Raw genomic sequence first — 16,119 nt, 5'->3', positions numbered from 1 at the left:
GGTCTGTTGTGCGTCCTGGCTAATTATGCCAGCTGCTACTTCCAGAAGCTCAGACGTTTTCTGTAGAGATTTGGGAGATATATCCCCCACCCGCTAGCAAAACGTCAAGAGACTATTTTCACCTCAGATACGTGAAAAAACCTGTGTGGCTAAAATGCCTTAACTATTGTTTTAATCATGTTTAATATTACTACTGATGACTGTTCCCGGGGCAGGAGGCTAATCTGATGTTAAGTGGTACCGCCACTATATGCCAGAGAGCTCGCGAATGCGTTACCGGTCTTTAGATAATTAGTACGCTCTTTTCTTGAAGGACTCTTAATCGAGTTGTTTCGGAAAAACTTCAGTGGGCAGGTTACTATACTTCCACATAGTGCAGTTAATTTGAAGAAAAAAAAAACATTTGTTGGGGTTGTAACGCCAATGGTTTTTGTAAACAAACAAATTTGTTGTAAATAGTTTAATGTTCATAAATGTCAGAGATCATTAATACTTTAGTCGAATTAATTTGATTTGATACATTTTGGGCAAAGGAATGTTAATTTAACTATAAACAAAATTCTAACAATTCACTGTCCGTAGCATTCTGAAACAAAAAAAAAACATTTTAATAAAAAAAAATGTTAGAGATATATTTTGAAGTGAAAACATTTAGCTTCGTCGTGATTTGAAGGCAAAAGAAAAGACGCAGACATTTTTCATAACATTGATGTGAGTAACAAATCAAATCAAATTAAAAATCATTTATTCATGTAGTTAATGTACACTTATGAACATCAAAATAAAGAAATTTAATGTATTTAAATGCTTCTAATTTTACATTTACTGCCAGTTCTCAAATCAAGGGCGTAGAACGGAAGAGAAGAACTGGCAATAAACTCTCCGCCACTCTTTTTAAGCGCCAAGTTTTTTTACACAATGTTTGTAAGGAGCTGCAACCATTTCACCATGTTCCATATGACATCTTGAGTAATAAAGAATAATAAAATAAATTAAAAACAAAGATTTGTCCTCTATCAGGAGGAGGCATGGTGAAATAGGAGCACGCACTTACATACTGGTGAGAACAACACGCAAATACGTAGTATAAATAACTAATACCACCGCCTACACGAATTCAAGTACGACCAGTCACCACAAGTAGCAACCGTTCACGAGTATGACGCATGGTCAGAGGATTAGTTAATATTTTTTTTTTAATTAGAACATTACTTTTTTTTGCTATTTTGCCAGACAATATTTAAGTTTGTTTAAAAAAAATTGGTAATATATAAATATAGAGTTTTCATAAATTAATGTTAATGCGTGATAGGTGATGTTAGATATTTTGACTGTGAGAATGTTACGTGCTCCTATTTCACCATGCCTCGTGCTCTACAAATATATGTTTTTTTTATATTTATAATAACTTAAAGATGTCATGGAACATGGTGTTATAGTTGCAGCTTCTTAAAACAATTTGTAAAAAAAATTTGGCGATTAAAAAGAGTGGCGGAGAGTTTATTTCCAGTTCTCTTCCGTTCTACGCCCTTGATTTGAAAACTGGCAGTAAATGTAAAATTAGAAGCATTTAATGTATTTCTTTTTGACGTTAATTGTACATTGTGTTACCTAAATGATTTTGAATTTGTTACCAAACATTTGTGTACTTTAGTGTGTGAATACTTACGGATTAGGTGCATCTATCGATGTGGCGAAAACCACAGCCGAATTAACGGAAAGCCAATATGTGATAAATGCGGCAAAAATCGTGGCGATTGCGCCAGTTATACCCGCGAGTTTGGCCCCACTCCCACCCGCCGTGACAAACACGCGCGCCCACATTGTTTGCCAGACTGATTCCGTCCATGTCGAGAATTCGTTGGATGTAAAATCATAATCTGGAAGAGAAATGTATTAGAAGACCAGTGTTGGCCTGATGCTGTTCAAATGACGGCTGTGCAGGTTCTGCAATAAACACTTGATGAGTCAAGTGATATGATGTCTGCAATAACCAACTTAGGAGTTCAGGCACCTCTCATTAGAATTATTCGCGATAAAAACGCATTAAAAATGACAAATACAGGCTGATAAATGAAAACAGAGTGTGTGTACTTATAAGTTATACTTCTTTGGCACATGGAAAACAAATAACTAAAATGCAGTAGTGATTAACGATAAATATTAAAATTAATCATAAAGATTTCACTTAAATAAATAAATTATTAGTAAATACTATCACCATATGAAATGGATTAAAAAACACCAAAATAATATTTATTTATTCATTATTTAACTGTACTGTTACGAAACACGTGTTCTTAATAAAAAATTACTAGAACATACAACTTGAACATAGTTATCGATTTCCATGCCACCTAGACCTAACTTCATTCTGTTAATTTTGTGTCACGGTGCGCGCGAATAGTAAAATTTCGCTCTCATCAATTTTTCATGACGCGCCTAAAGAAGTATAAATTCAAAAAACGTTGTCATGTGCCCATCTAATACCTATGTACATATATATATATATATATATATATATATATATATACATTGTTGTTTTTACAAAGGACGAGAAGTGCCTTACAAAAAGGTTCTTGACAGTTTAGTTGGACGCCGCCCATGAGGGAAGATTTTCCTATAGTGCAAACCTTATCAATTTTAATAATTTACCAAAAACATCAAAGTTATTCCTACTACAGTTTTTAAAAATCGACTTATACCCAAACCCAATAATTAATCCACACATTGAACACAATCTGAGATTGTGGATCAGACCGTTACAGAGACAATCTATTTTTGACGACTACTTGATATCGGTGTATGTGGATAGACCTTTGTATGAAAGTTCCATTTTTTTTAATAATTAAAAAGGTATTTGATATGTTTTAAACATAGACATGTATATTTTAATATTATTTGTACCAATAAGAACCAGCAAAGGCATTAAATAGGAATTTTTAAACATTACCTGTTTTAATAAACGCAGGGCTGACAGCTTGGCTGAAATTCATCGTGGTCTGAATGCAAACTCCAGTATTGTTCCATCCTCTTAAATAATAATATGAGAAACCCTGAAAGATTTATTATGTATTTTAGGCGCACGATGAAATTTTAACGGACGAAACGTCACGAAGATGTGCAGCGTTTTTGTCGAAGAAAAGGGAGAGCGATTGAGAGAGTGAGAAGGGCGAATTACCTCATAGAATTTATATTAATTAAAAATTCGTAAAGAGAATTTATGAAATATTACTATTTTATATTTTATGCAAATAATTTATTGGAATCTCCAATGATAAGTTATAAATAAAAATGCCACGTGTTTTTTATCGAAAAATTAAATAAATATATATATATAATTTATTATTAATATTTTAATAACAATGAAATTCCTAACAAGGTATGTTAAGTATCGGAAATCTAAAGTTTATCTATTACTAGACAAATTTATAATAATGAACAAAACTTAAAAAATGATTTGCCAAAGAAGTTTCACTTCTGACATGTGTACTTTGTACGCAGGCACACTTTTATAACGCCATGGGCCTGGACGATTAAAAAGAGTGGCAGAGAGTTTAATGCCACTTCTTCTTTTGCGTTCTACGCTCTTGATTTGAGAACTGGCAGTAAATGTAACATTAGAAGCATTTAACATCTATTTCTTTATTGATAATTCCTAAAAAAAACAACTATTTTTTCAAAAAAAAAACTATTTATGCAAAAGAAACACGATTTGTCGTAAAAACAACAATTTTTCCAAAAAAACAACTATTTTTTCCAAAAAAAAACACTGTTTATGCAAAAGAAACACGATTTGTCGTAAAAACAACAATTTTTCCAAAAAAACAACTATTTTTTTCCAAAAAAAAAACACTATTTATGCTAAAGAAACACGATTTGTCTTAAAAACAACAATTTTTCCTAAAAAACCACTATTTTTTCGAAAAAAAAAACAATGTTCCCAAAATAACACTATTTTTCGTACTGTCTAATATGCGTATAGAATAAATCTGTTCTCATTACGTTTTAATAGCGAAAAAAAAAACATTCTTCAAAGGCCAACAGTTATCAACTTACAGGTTCACTGAGCTCATCGCACACCGTCCTATTATTATCCAAATGCACGCCGGTCAGTAGCGCCAGTAGATGTCCCGCGTATACGGCCGGCGTGCTCGCCCAAGTGGCCACGCCCACGTACAAAGAGGCGGGGCGATCTGCCGTAATGTGATCTGCGCTCATAAAATCAGCTGCTTGAAGCAACCGACAGGACGAAGTTTGCAAAAAGCAATGTAACATTTCATCTACCTAAAACATTAGGATAGTAATAATTAATTAGGCCGGCAACGCACTTGCGAGCCGTCTGACAATGTGTCAGGCGGTTATATCACTTATATGGAGTCTCTCTGCATCTTTTACTGCAATTACTATGGTGTTCAAAGGAGTTGTTCCGACTTTTAAGGCAGTTTTTGCTGAAAACCACCAATATTTGGAGACCAGCTCCCACTGAAGTATTTACGAACCAATTAGGGTGAATCAAGAAAAGAGCGTACCAATATTTGAAAAGGCGGCAACGCACTTGCGAACCTTGCAATGTGAGTGTCCATGAGCGGCGGAAAGTATGGTACGGCCGTGCCGATATCTGCTGAACTCAGCGGCCTTACTCCCATGCCCCCAGGATTACGTAACTAGATACGGCTAGTCATAGGTTCGACTCCCAGCTATGCAATGGATTTTCTTTCTACTGTGAGGAAACATCGTGAGGAGAACGACACAAAAAGTCGACATATCAAGCACAGTCTAATAAATGCCTATTAGATTCATAATTATATGCAATAGGCAAACAGGCAGCTCACCTTATAAGTGATACCGCCGCCCATGGACACTCACATTGACAGAAGGTTTACAAATGCGTTGCCGGTCTTTTAAAAATTGGTATACTCTAAAGAACCCTACCTGGTTCGTAAACTTTAACTGAACACAAAACTACGGAAATCTAGACATAGACATAGACATATCATTTATTACAAACAAAACACACACACATAAATACACAACACAGCAGTAATCAAAGAGAAAAAATTAAATAAAAGATATAAACAGAGGTAAATTATTTTTTTCCTTTTCCCCTTCGGCCCGTCTCAAGCATATATTGCGTGTGTGCTGTGGCTGTAAATGGCCCTGGTTCAGCATTATGCTGAGGAGCAGACTGTTCCACAGCGCTGGTCATTCTGATAGAAACCCTGTGGTCTAGAAGCAGCAGTTTGAAATCTGTGGCCACGACCTAAAATCTTGAAGCGCCATTGGTTTATTCTTACCATATGTGCTGATGTATCAACGTCACCCACAAACGCTTTCCCCGTGACCTTCTTGTATAGGGTCTGCGCCAGGGCAGTGGCGACACGCGATATTTTAACTTGCGGCTCATTGTCCGTCATATTGCCTTTAGCCAATAGCTGCGAAGTTGGTATAACTAAAAAAAAATTAGCTATTGTATTGTCTTTGATTAACATACCTTAAAGAGAAACACTTTTTTAACAGATTGAAGTTACAAATACCTGTTTCAGGGTTCAAGGAATAGTCGATTAAAAAATATTACTCGAATTGGTGCAAGTTTTGAGCTTACCAACATATAAATATATTTATTTAAAAAAAAAATTACAAAATGCTGGCAAGTGTCAATGAAAAGATGGCGCAAAACGTCCAAATTACAAATTGTTATCAGAGATAAACTTTGTAATAAAATCCCAATTACCATGTTTTTTTCTTGTTGGGGCCCGTTTTAGTGTTTTAACCCCCCCTCAAAAGCAAAATCACCCACATCATGAGCACACCCCACATACACACCATAACGTACATACCCACACTTTTACATCATCACACAACACAACTAATTTAAGCTTAGTTTAATAAATTAAATCGCAATGAATCACATGTCTATACTATCTATACTAATATTATAAAGAGGAAAGGTTTGATTTTTTGTTTGTTTGTTTGTTTGTATGAATTGAATAGGCTCCGAAACTACTTGGCAGATTTGAAAAATTCTTTCACTGTTGGAAAGCTACATCATTCCTGAGTGACATAGGCTATATTTCATTTTCAAAAAAAATAGGCATCCTTACTAAAATTACGATAACATTAACATTTGTTTATTATTTGATACAATTCTAACAGATGGCGCTGAGTTAAAGGTAGTCTGCTAGTATTAAATAATTTTTGTTTGTTTGTTCCCTTTTATAAATCTATTTGTTGTTAAATGTATTTGTTTGTAATTAGACACAATTTATGTTAGCTGTAGGAGTACTAAATAAATAAATAAAAGTAAATAAACGTAATAATTTTTTGTAGAAATCCACCAAATAAGAAAATCAGAGACACTACCCCGCCCCCCCTATATTGCTTACGTATAATTTGAACGGCTCCAAAAAGATCAATTTTTATTAGTTTTCTGGGGGTCTGTCTAATCACCTGTCTTCAAACTTGGTGTTTATCTGACACTCTGTATAATAACAGGACACTAACACTGTGTTAATTACTTACATTCTCCACCACTTCCAACGCTTAGATTATGGTAAACGTAGTCTATGGTATCAGCCATATCCAGCGCCGATTCATAATACATATTCGTGAATGTTTCTCTATGGTCCACCAACAACAATTCTGGCATGTCTGTGACGTTCAGAATCCTTTTGAACGAATGCAGCGACGATGGCGGCAAATTCGTTGTCAAAATTGGTGAAACTGTCAAATTGGCAGTTTGCGTCATGTCATTTAAGAATTCGATGATCTGAAATATTTTAATTATAAATAAACTTAAGACATTTAATTTATCATAAATATTAGACCAGGGTAGCCTTTATAAAAATAATAGTAGAATGAAAACCATTGGAAAAGGAGGAGAATATTATAAAAATGAAAGGAAAAATATTTACGGGAGAACTGAGGGGTAGGGGAAGGGGCTGAGTTTTTAGGGTTAAAAAAGATTTTAAAACCTTATCTTTTCCGGCAAAACTAAAAGTCATATGGAAAAAGTGAAATAGCAAAGTTGCAGATAATAAAAATATCTAAAACTGTTGTATTTACACTTTTTTCACATAACCTCAAAATTTATGTGAAAAATTTAAAAAAAAATATTTTTATTTTTTTTTACAAAAAAATCGATTTCAGTTTTTTGGTTTCAAAAATTATCGCCATATTATAGCCAAAGATGGAATATATAAGTTTTGTACCAAACATTTTACTAATACCTTAACCTGTGTTGTGTGACGGTGTGAAAGTGAGGGTGTGTGAGATGAATCATGATGCAGGCGATTTAGAGATGTGGATTTAATTCTCATTTTAATTTAAGTCCCCCCCCCTTCTAAAAAAATACTTTTTTTACTTAAACCCGGGCGAAAACTCCGAAGATTTCCTGTGGAAATTTATTACAGGCTAGTTGGAGCCCGGGTTTCCTCGTGTTTAGGACAAGTACTATATAAATAGGGGGGGAACCCTCTCTTGTAAAATGTTACGATGCAGGGCCTGAATTGAATTAAGCGCTATTGTTAATATCATTTTCGACTTTCCTTTTTCACCACACAATGGTAACTTTTAGGTATAAAGAGTCACTATTTGGAGAAAAACGCCAAGGTGCGGTAATGGGGGGAGGGGTTTAAGACTCCAAAAATTGCGTGACGTAATAGTTGACAATTAATTATTAACACTTACCTCTTGCGCAAGCACATTTCCAGTGAAGGCATACATAGGCCACGACACATTATCCTTGTATAAGCCCAAGGACCCACCCAATTGACCTATCTCCACATGCAGGTTAATGTCAGAGAGGGACAGGGGATTGACTGGGGGCCACGCCCCCCTGCTTATATCGTATGCAACCCGTTGCGAGCCGATGTAGTCAAAAGATTCGCCATTAAATAATGTCCACAGAATATTATTAGCTATAATAAGAACAGATTACATAAATTAAATATATGCAAAATAATTGGTACATAGATACAAAAAAAAATTGAAAAAAATAGTATAATTTACTTTTCTTAAAAATATATAAATAGGATTAAGTTTACTTCGTTCTATTTATAAACAATGAATATCACTGCATACACGAATTCAAGTACGACCAGTCACCACAAGTAGCACCCGTTCACGAGTATGACGCATGGTCAGCAATCGGCCCCCTCGCCATATTTTAGGGAGAGAGACAACCCGACGCATGGACGCCGCCACAAATAATGACATTGAAGTGGGCAAATTTCAAAAGCCTTTAACGCCAACCTTACATACCATTACTTTAGCTGTGTTTGTGTTTAGTTTTCTTAATTTATTGTTAGTTTTATAGTTGAAATATTAAATAAATGTTATTTAGTTGGGTACCAAGTAACGGGTACAGGCCTCTTCCATATTTAATGTTTAAATTATCGAGGGAACAGTGACAGCCGAAAGCAGTACCTTTCGTATCCTTGTCACTACGTCTTCATACTCTTACTCTTACTCTACTTACTCACCATATAACTTTTCATCTGCAACTGGTATCATTTTGGACAGTGTTGCCGCTGTCGATATTAAAGTCACCATTCCGACAATAGAACTGGCCGCACCCGGTGCTACGCCTAACAAAAAAATATATTTCAATTAATATAATTATTTATTAAGCTTGCCAGGATCACTGATACATTGATGCAAGAAAAATAAAATACATGTGTTAAGAAAACACTTTTTTAACGGATTGAAGTTATGTATGTAAACTTATAATTATTTAAACATAATAGAGGGTAGAAGCCTTTAAAAATAATAAAAAGTGAAAAAAATAATAGTAGTATGAAACCCATTTGAATTTTGAGGTTATGTGAAAAATGTGTAAATACAAAAGTTTAAGATCTCTTTATTACCTACAACTTCGCAAACAAAGTCGCTTTCTCTGTCCCTATGTCCCTTTGTATGCTTAAATCTTTGAAACTACGCAACGGATTTTGATGTGGTTTTTTTGATAGATAGAGTGATTAGGAAGGTTTATATGTATAATATATATGTCTATCTCTTATGGCTAACCCACATTTTTATATACAACGTTGACAGATTTTCTATAGTGTATTTAGTATCAGCATTGCACCCGTGCGAAGCCGGGGCGGGTCGCTAGTAATTATTATTATTAAATTTTTAGAATTGTATCAAATAATAAACAAATATTTTCCTACCACTATATATACTAACTTACCTTACCTATTTTTTTTTTACTAACTTACCTTACCTATTTTTTTTTTACTAACTTACCTTACCTATTTTTTTTTTTTACTAACTTACCATCAAATAAAGATGCCGAATCGATCCTGGCCGTTACGAACGTAACTGGTCTTCTCTCAGTCTCATTTTCCTGTAAAACATTCAAATATATTAAATACAGTCGAAATCTGTTATAACGACATCGACGGGAATACTCATATTTAGTCGTAAAAACCGATAGTCGTAATAGCCGATGATGTACTCAGGTATATTATACAATAGAATTTAGCCGGGACCTTTGATTTTGGTCGTTATAACCGGTATGTTGTTTAAAACGATGTCGACGTACACGGTTTTGACTGTAATAATAAATATATTTTTTTTAAAGAAAAAACACTTTTTTACGGATTATAGTTATGTATTATTGTATTTAAACTTATAATTTGAACATAATTTTAAATTTAACCGACGTTTCGCGTGCTTTACAGCGTGCGTGGTCACGGTGACTGACACACAAAGAGAGAATCAAATCAAATAAAAAAAAAAGATTTTGTATATAAGCCTACGAACTTTTCAGCTCATCTGTTATTTCATTTATTACCATTTAAACGCTACACATATTTTATTTATTTATTTACACTTCGTTACATTACATAAAAGAAAAAAAACATAATTTAATGAAAAGCAACTGGCGGCCTAGCTTTCGAGCGTTTTTTTTTCAGGCAACCACAGCGAGTAAGAAAAAAAAATGTATTAAATAATATAAGGTAGGCAAGAAGTGCAAATGGCGGCGAATCACGTGTTGGGTGCAAGAAATTGCCATCCTACTAGAAATATTATATATATATAAATATATATAAATACTAGCTGACCCGGCAAACGTTGTTTTGCCATGTTTTTGTGCCAAAAAATTAAAGTTTATAATTAACAAAAAAAAAAACATAAGGGATGATTGTAGAGGGGTGAAAATTTAGGGTTGCATGTATTTTTGTATGGTGTATCGTAAAAAACGAAAAATTTTGTCCAAAAAATAAATAAAAAAATTTAGGGGTGGACCACCCTTAACATTTAGGGGGATGAAAAATAGATGTTGTTCGATTCTCAGACCTACCTACCTAATTCATTAGAATCGGTCGAGCCGTTTCGGAGGAGTTCGGTTACTAACCCCGTGACACAAGAATTTTATATATAAGATATACTTCCAAGGCGATGTCAATATAATGGAAGATGGTTGCTGCAGCAGCCAGTAACGGGGTCTCTTGGTAGAATGCTTACGCGACACCCAAGTTACCCCAACAGTGACGTCATTCGTGGGAGGGGTTTAGTGGGTAGGGCCCTTCGAACGAGTCCCACACTCTGTGCATTCCCCTCAATAAAAAAAAGGCAAGAAGTGCAAAAATACATATTACAAATACAATAAGAAGAATAAAACTTAACAGGAACAAAAAAAACTGATACAGGATAAAAAAAAAACAAAAAGTAAACGAGACACTTTTTTTTTCTAGTCTAGTTAAGAGATTAATATAAATACTATCTGATCTGGCAAAAATCGTTAGAGGGGTGAAAATTAGGGGTTATATATACTAATGTTGTATCATAATTCTTTTTTAATCTGAAATTAAAAGAAAAATTAGGGGTGGATACCCTTAACATTTAGGGGGATGAAAAATAGATGTCCGATTCTCAGACCTACCCAACATTTTTTTTTCTTTATAACACGAGACTTATTGACACGAGAATTTTATATATAAGATAAATAAATTAGATTAATACACAGGAGCCAAACTAATTAAATTTGTTTTAATTTTATATATAAGACATACCTGTGCCCTTGGGAACAATGAATAATAAACATTATAATCGCCGAGTGGGTCACAAACTTTCGTTGGGGTCAAAAACGCTGATGAAGCCGACCTGAAAAGAGGGACACAATTGAATTTTTTTTTAAATAAAATAAATCAGTGGCGCTAAAACCTCTTTAGGTCTCGGCCTCAGATTTCTGAATCCGTTTCATGATCATTTTTAAATCTAATAGGCAAGTAGGTGATCAGCCTCCAGTGCCTGACACACGTCGTCGACATTTTGAGTCTAAGATATAAACCGTAAAAATAATATTAAAATATACATGTTTATGTTCAAAACATATCAAATAGCTTTTTAAATATTTTAATAACTGATGAAATGTAAAATCTTAAGACAGGATATTGGCACAGTTGAACTGTCATTTTCATACATAGATCTATCCACATACACCGATCCTACCATAGAAAGCTTGTATCGACAGATGGCTATTACAATCCGTCGATTGGTTATTAGCACTTTTAAAGAAAAACACTTTTTTAACGTATTGAAGTTATGTATTATTGTAAACTTATAATTATTTGAAAATATAATATATTTGCTATTTGTTATATAAAAAAAAAAAATTAACTGACGTTTCGCGTGCTTTACAGCGTGCGTGGGTCACGGTGACCATAGACAATACTATTAGCACTTTTTTCAATATTTGGATTAAGATGTCTATCTCGGATGGTCAAAAATGGATTGAGATAGGTTATTGGACCATTAAAATACTTACCGTCGTAGACACACAGCTGTATTAACTGCTGCATACATGAACGAATGCAACTGCACTGAACAAAGTGGTACACCAACTTGATTACTTTTATCTAAATTATATCTGAAATTAACAAAGATACATATAAATTAATCTTAGTATTGTCTTTTATTAACATAACTTTTACACATTTAAAGAAAAACACTTTTTTACGGATTATAGTTATTGATTATTGTATTTAAACTTATAATTATTTAAACATAATTTTAAATGTAAAAAAAAATGACTGAAGACAAAGGTGTTTAATGTCAAAAAGTATCACAGCTGTATAAAATGTTGTATTATCTGTATTTATTTCCCCGGAGTTGGTATCGATTAAAAGATGTAGGGTTTCTGCTGTAAAGCACGCGTGTTTTTCTTTAAATAAATTAGTCTTTTTGGTAAGCCCATAACGGACTGTCATCACCCATGGACATCCATTTTAGTGGGTGCGTTGGTGGTGCTAGAAAAGTTCTACAAAAAACTAAATAAGTCTTATTTTTTATAGAGACAAACGAGCCCACTGGACGCCCATAACGGACAGTGATCGCCCATGGACACCCATTTTAGATATATATGTATAGTATATAGTAATGTAATGGTAGTACCAGTAACTGGCCCATAAAAGTACATGGCACTGCAAGTACCAGATCAGTACTTTATCTGTAATACAGATTAAAGAACAGAATAAAATAAATATATAATTAAAAAGAGACACACAGAACAAATGATAAAACATACCTATTATAACATTTCTCAATTTTCTCAATCTCATCTGCCTTTGAGTCTGGCACAAAAAATATCGGAAATGGTATATCTTTTCTTAATAAACCCGTTCCTTTTGTGTTCCAAACAGTTTCGCCTGATGATGAGCAGGTACTGCCTGGAGCAGCTGAATACTCGTTTGGACATTTCGATTCTTGACTAAATGAACTTGGCCTGAAAGTAATTATACAATTTTATAATTTTAAATAAGAAACCTATATTACACAGGTCACCTTGATAAATAAACCTATATGTCAAAAATTACTGAACCATTTCTGATGAAACTTTCTTACCAAATTTATACATTCTAAAACAATGTCTATGCCTAAAACATACAAGAAAATATGACATCACAAATTTAAAACACATACACATCATTTACATTAGATCTTAAGCAATATATCAAAGGAACAAAAGAAATGGCCACAAAATACACAAAAATAAAACAAAAAACAAATTATTAATAATAACTTATAATATAAATAATAACTAAAACTAAAAAGATAAAAATAACAGTAATAAACAAAAATTCAAACTTAAACTACATTAAGATTCAAGAGGCTGCAAAACAAAGTTACAGAATGTTGGTAGACTGTTGTAAATGAATTTAGAAGTAGAAAAGACAAATAATTACCTCATAGTAGCATTATCATACAACAATACACCTGCTACATTACTAGGATCATCAATCAACAGATTAATAACACTTTGAAATAGAGATGTGCTGACCACAGCAACATAAGGACCAGAAGTTGAGTTTTTAATTATCCATTGTGCGTCTTCAACATCTGTTATCATCTGCACTATACCCACAGCACCGCCATCTGAGGCTGAAACAGAAAAACATTCACATAGAGATAAATCAATTTTAATTCAATATACTGTAAGTTGATTAATAAACTAATATACTATATATAAACTAAAAAAAATATAGGGTTTTCTTCAACAGATATACATCAGTTATAAGATCACCAATTTATTAACACAGAAGAAAGGCAAATATATAAATACACTATTAGGTAGTTATAAAGAAATATAGAGATATAGAGAGATATAGAAAGATAAAGAAAAAAATATGCCTTGCCAAATATAATTTTTCTTAATTCTGATAAAATCGTTTACTAAAGCATTATTAATCTATTGGAAAACTATATGTTATTAACCTAAAATTAAAAGAAAATTGTGAGATATTTTAGTAGAAGTATTATATAAAAAGTGGCATAAGATGTATATTATATTATGTTTAAAGAAAACTCTTTTTTACTGGATTAAAGCTATGTATTATTGTAAGCTTATAATTATTTAACATAATTTTAAATTTATCTGACGTTTCGCGTGCTTTACAGTATGCATGTGGTCACTGTGACTGAAGACAAAAGGTGTTGAATATCAAAAAAAGCATCACAGAAGGAAACTATGTGTTATAAATAATGATGATCTCAAATGAAAGCTCAGATCAAGTAGGTACCAATTAATTGTGACTTTAAAGTTTGAATTTGCAATAAAACTCTGAGGTCTGTAAATAGCTATTGCCAACTGACCGCAGCAAGATTGTTAAAGCTTCTACAGACTTCTGTCTTCATTCATAAAATATGAAACAGCTGACACACATTTTCACTTTCTCTGACAATTTTGAAATTATATTTTTTTCTTATGAAACTTACATGAACATCCCATTTGATGTGTGCCATTAAGTCTCCTAAAACAAGCAGCACTTCCCTTAATTGATGAATAGATCTGTCCATGTAATCTCTCACATTGTGAAACTAAAATAAAAATTATAGTTTGTATATAACACGCTAAAACCTGATGATATTTATAAACTAGACTTTTAAAGGAAAGGAGAAAGATGTAAGAAACTACGGTTAAGTAAAAACCAATGAATAAAATACCATGGGTAAAGTATGTGACGCATACGATAAAACCATAATAGAAGTTCATTTTGCTATATTTATAGTTCCTCAAAGAGTTACACTTGTGATAAGTTCATAGTTCACGAGGCACTTATTTTTTTATTATCTTTGGTTGTTTTAGTTAACTTAATAAAAATTAAATTCAACTTGTTCAACACAAAACATTCAACATTTCTCGCAGGTATTGTCAGTTGTCATTTCACAATGTCTGTGTCATATTACTCGCAATATGTCAAGAGATGTCAAAATAAATTGTAGATAAGCGTCAATTTTAAGAAATCTGCATTAAATAGTTACTAAAAATAATCATTGTTAATAATTTTAATGAAATTGACAGCAAAAAATAAATATGAATACTTACTTGCACTTTGTGGATATTAGAAACACAACGGTTGTGTAAAAATCCCAAGGTGTAGATCAATTAATATTAAAAAGCGAATTGCGATTGAATTTGAGCTACTAATTAGGATATAATTAAAAAAAATCCTTTCTTTATGGTATTTTTTTTCAACAAAATTGAGATATTTATTTCTTAATTATAATAATTAATATTCTTCTATTTTATATTAAAAGCTCAAACCTTAGGCATTACCTATCGATTTAAAATACTTAATTTTTGACGACGTGACAACGTCTTATAATTCGATGGAGCCAGCTGCACCTACGAAGAAACATGACGCATGCATATTGCATACCTCGCTCTTGACCTATGAGGCGTAACCTCGCACTGAGGCGTTCCATTTAAGGCTTGAAGTGTAAGCGAGGGCGCGGAACGAGCGACAAAGAAAAACGATTTTTTTAAGAGATTATAAAATCTCACCCTACGGTAATAGACCGGGATATAGTGACACAAAATATTGTGTCATTTGTACTAGTATGGCGATAACAGCCATACCGACACGAATGCGTCAATTAAAAGGAAAATCTCTATGCCATACTTTTCGGACGGTTCCAAATGGCCGCCATGCGGCCGAAAATCAGCAATTTTTTAAAGGCGTATAAGCGTCAGGATTTGTCAAGCGAGTCATTTCAAAACATAAATTGCATAAGAAGCCTTTACTTTGATTTTGCGTCCGGTGATACTCCTCCGGTGTGACTTACACCGGAGGAGTGACGTATGACACTATCGCCTCTTATTTTTTATGGAATGTCGGAAAAAACGAGAATTTTTGTGTAATAAATTGTTTGACACTCGTAATTAATACGACAACTTCGATTAACGCCCACGTGATTGGGCCGCCAGTACCATGGCCAGCGATATGGCCATCGTTTTTCTATTATTAGATTATTAGAGTGATAAGACCCTTAAAGAACCGCTTACTGATACAAATGACCCAATATTTTCTGTCACTATCTCCCGGTCTATAAACCTCATAGAATTATTTAGATTTTATATGTGAATATTTTATTCGTTTTATTGCAAAAAACAAAATTATATATTAACATTCTAAAAACCTTTAATTGAAATACATGTAAAATATTATTATGTATAAGTTGTAATTTCACGCATTGCTTTGGATAGATATTTTGAAATTAGGCCAAAGACGCAATTATAATTCGAATTGAGTGTGACCATAAAATTTATATCCCAAAATAATCGTTTATCAAAGATTCAAAAAAATGTGTTCACCGTTTATAAAACGGTCA

The 16,119-nt window shown here is 33.1% G+C and overlaps 1 protein-coding gene across 1 annotated transcript; it reads right to left on the bottom strand.

Annotated features, from left to right (window-relative positions):
- Window positions 1-445: 445 nt before the first annotated feature.
- Window positions 446-14,664, bottom strand: LOC111003135 (nicastrin). Its single transcript, XM_045633446.1, has 15 exons — window positions 14,452-14,664; window positions 14,224-14,325; window positions 13,194-13,389; window positions 12,536-12,733; window positions 11,777-11,878; window positions 11,022-11,112; window positions 9,280-9,349; window positions 8,484-8,588; window positions 7,690-7,919; window positions 6,523-6,769; window positions 5,298-5,452; window positions 4,060-4,287; window positions 2,954-3,056; window positions 1,670-1,880; window positions 446-586 (listed from the first exon to the last, which is right to left on the bottom strand). Exons 1-15 carry the CDS (start codon window positions 14,498-14,500, stop codon window positions 562-564), a joined length of 2,112 nt encoding a protein of 703 aa, XP_045489402.1. The 5' UTR covers window positions 14,501-14,664; the 3' UTR covers window positions 446-561.
- Between the last annotated feature and the right edge of the window lie 1,455 nt (window positions 14,665-16,119).

Source organism: Pieris rapae, chromosome 23, assembly GCF_905147795.1.
Source record: "Pieris rapae chromosome 23, ilPieRapa1.1, whole genome shotgun sequence".
NCBI classification, from domain to species: Eukaryota; Metazoa; Arthropoda; class Insecta; order Lepidoptera; family Pieridae; genus Pieris; species Pieris rapae.
Note: the sequence above shows the minus strand (reverse complement) of the source record. Positions and strands in the feature narration are given on the sequence as shown.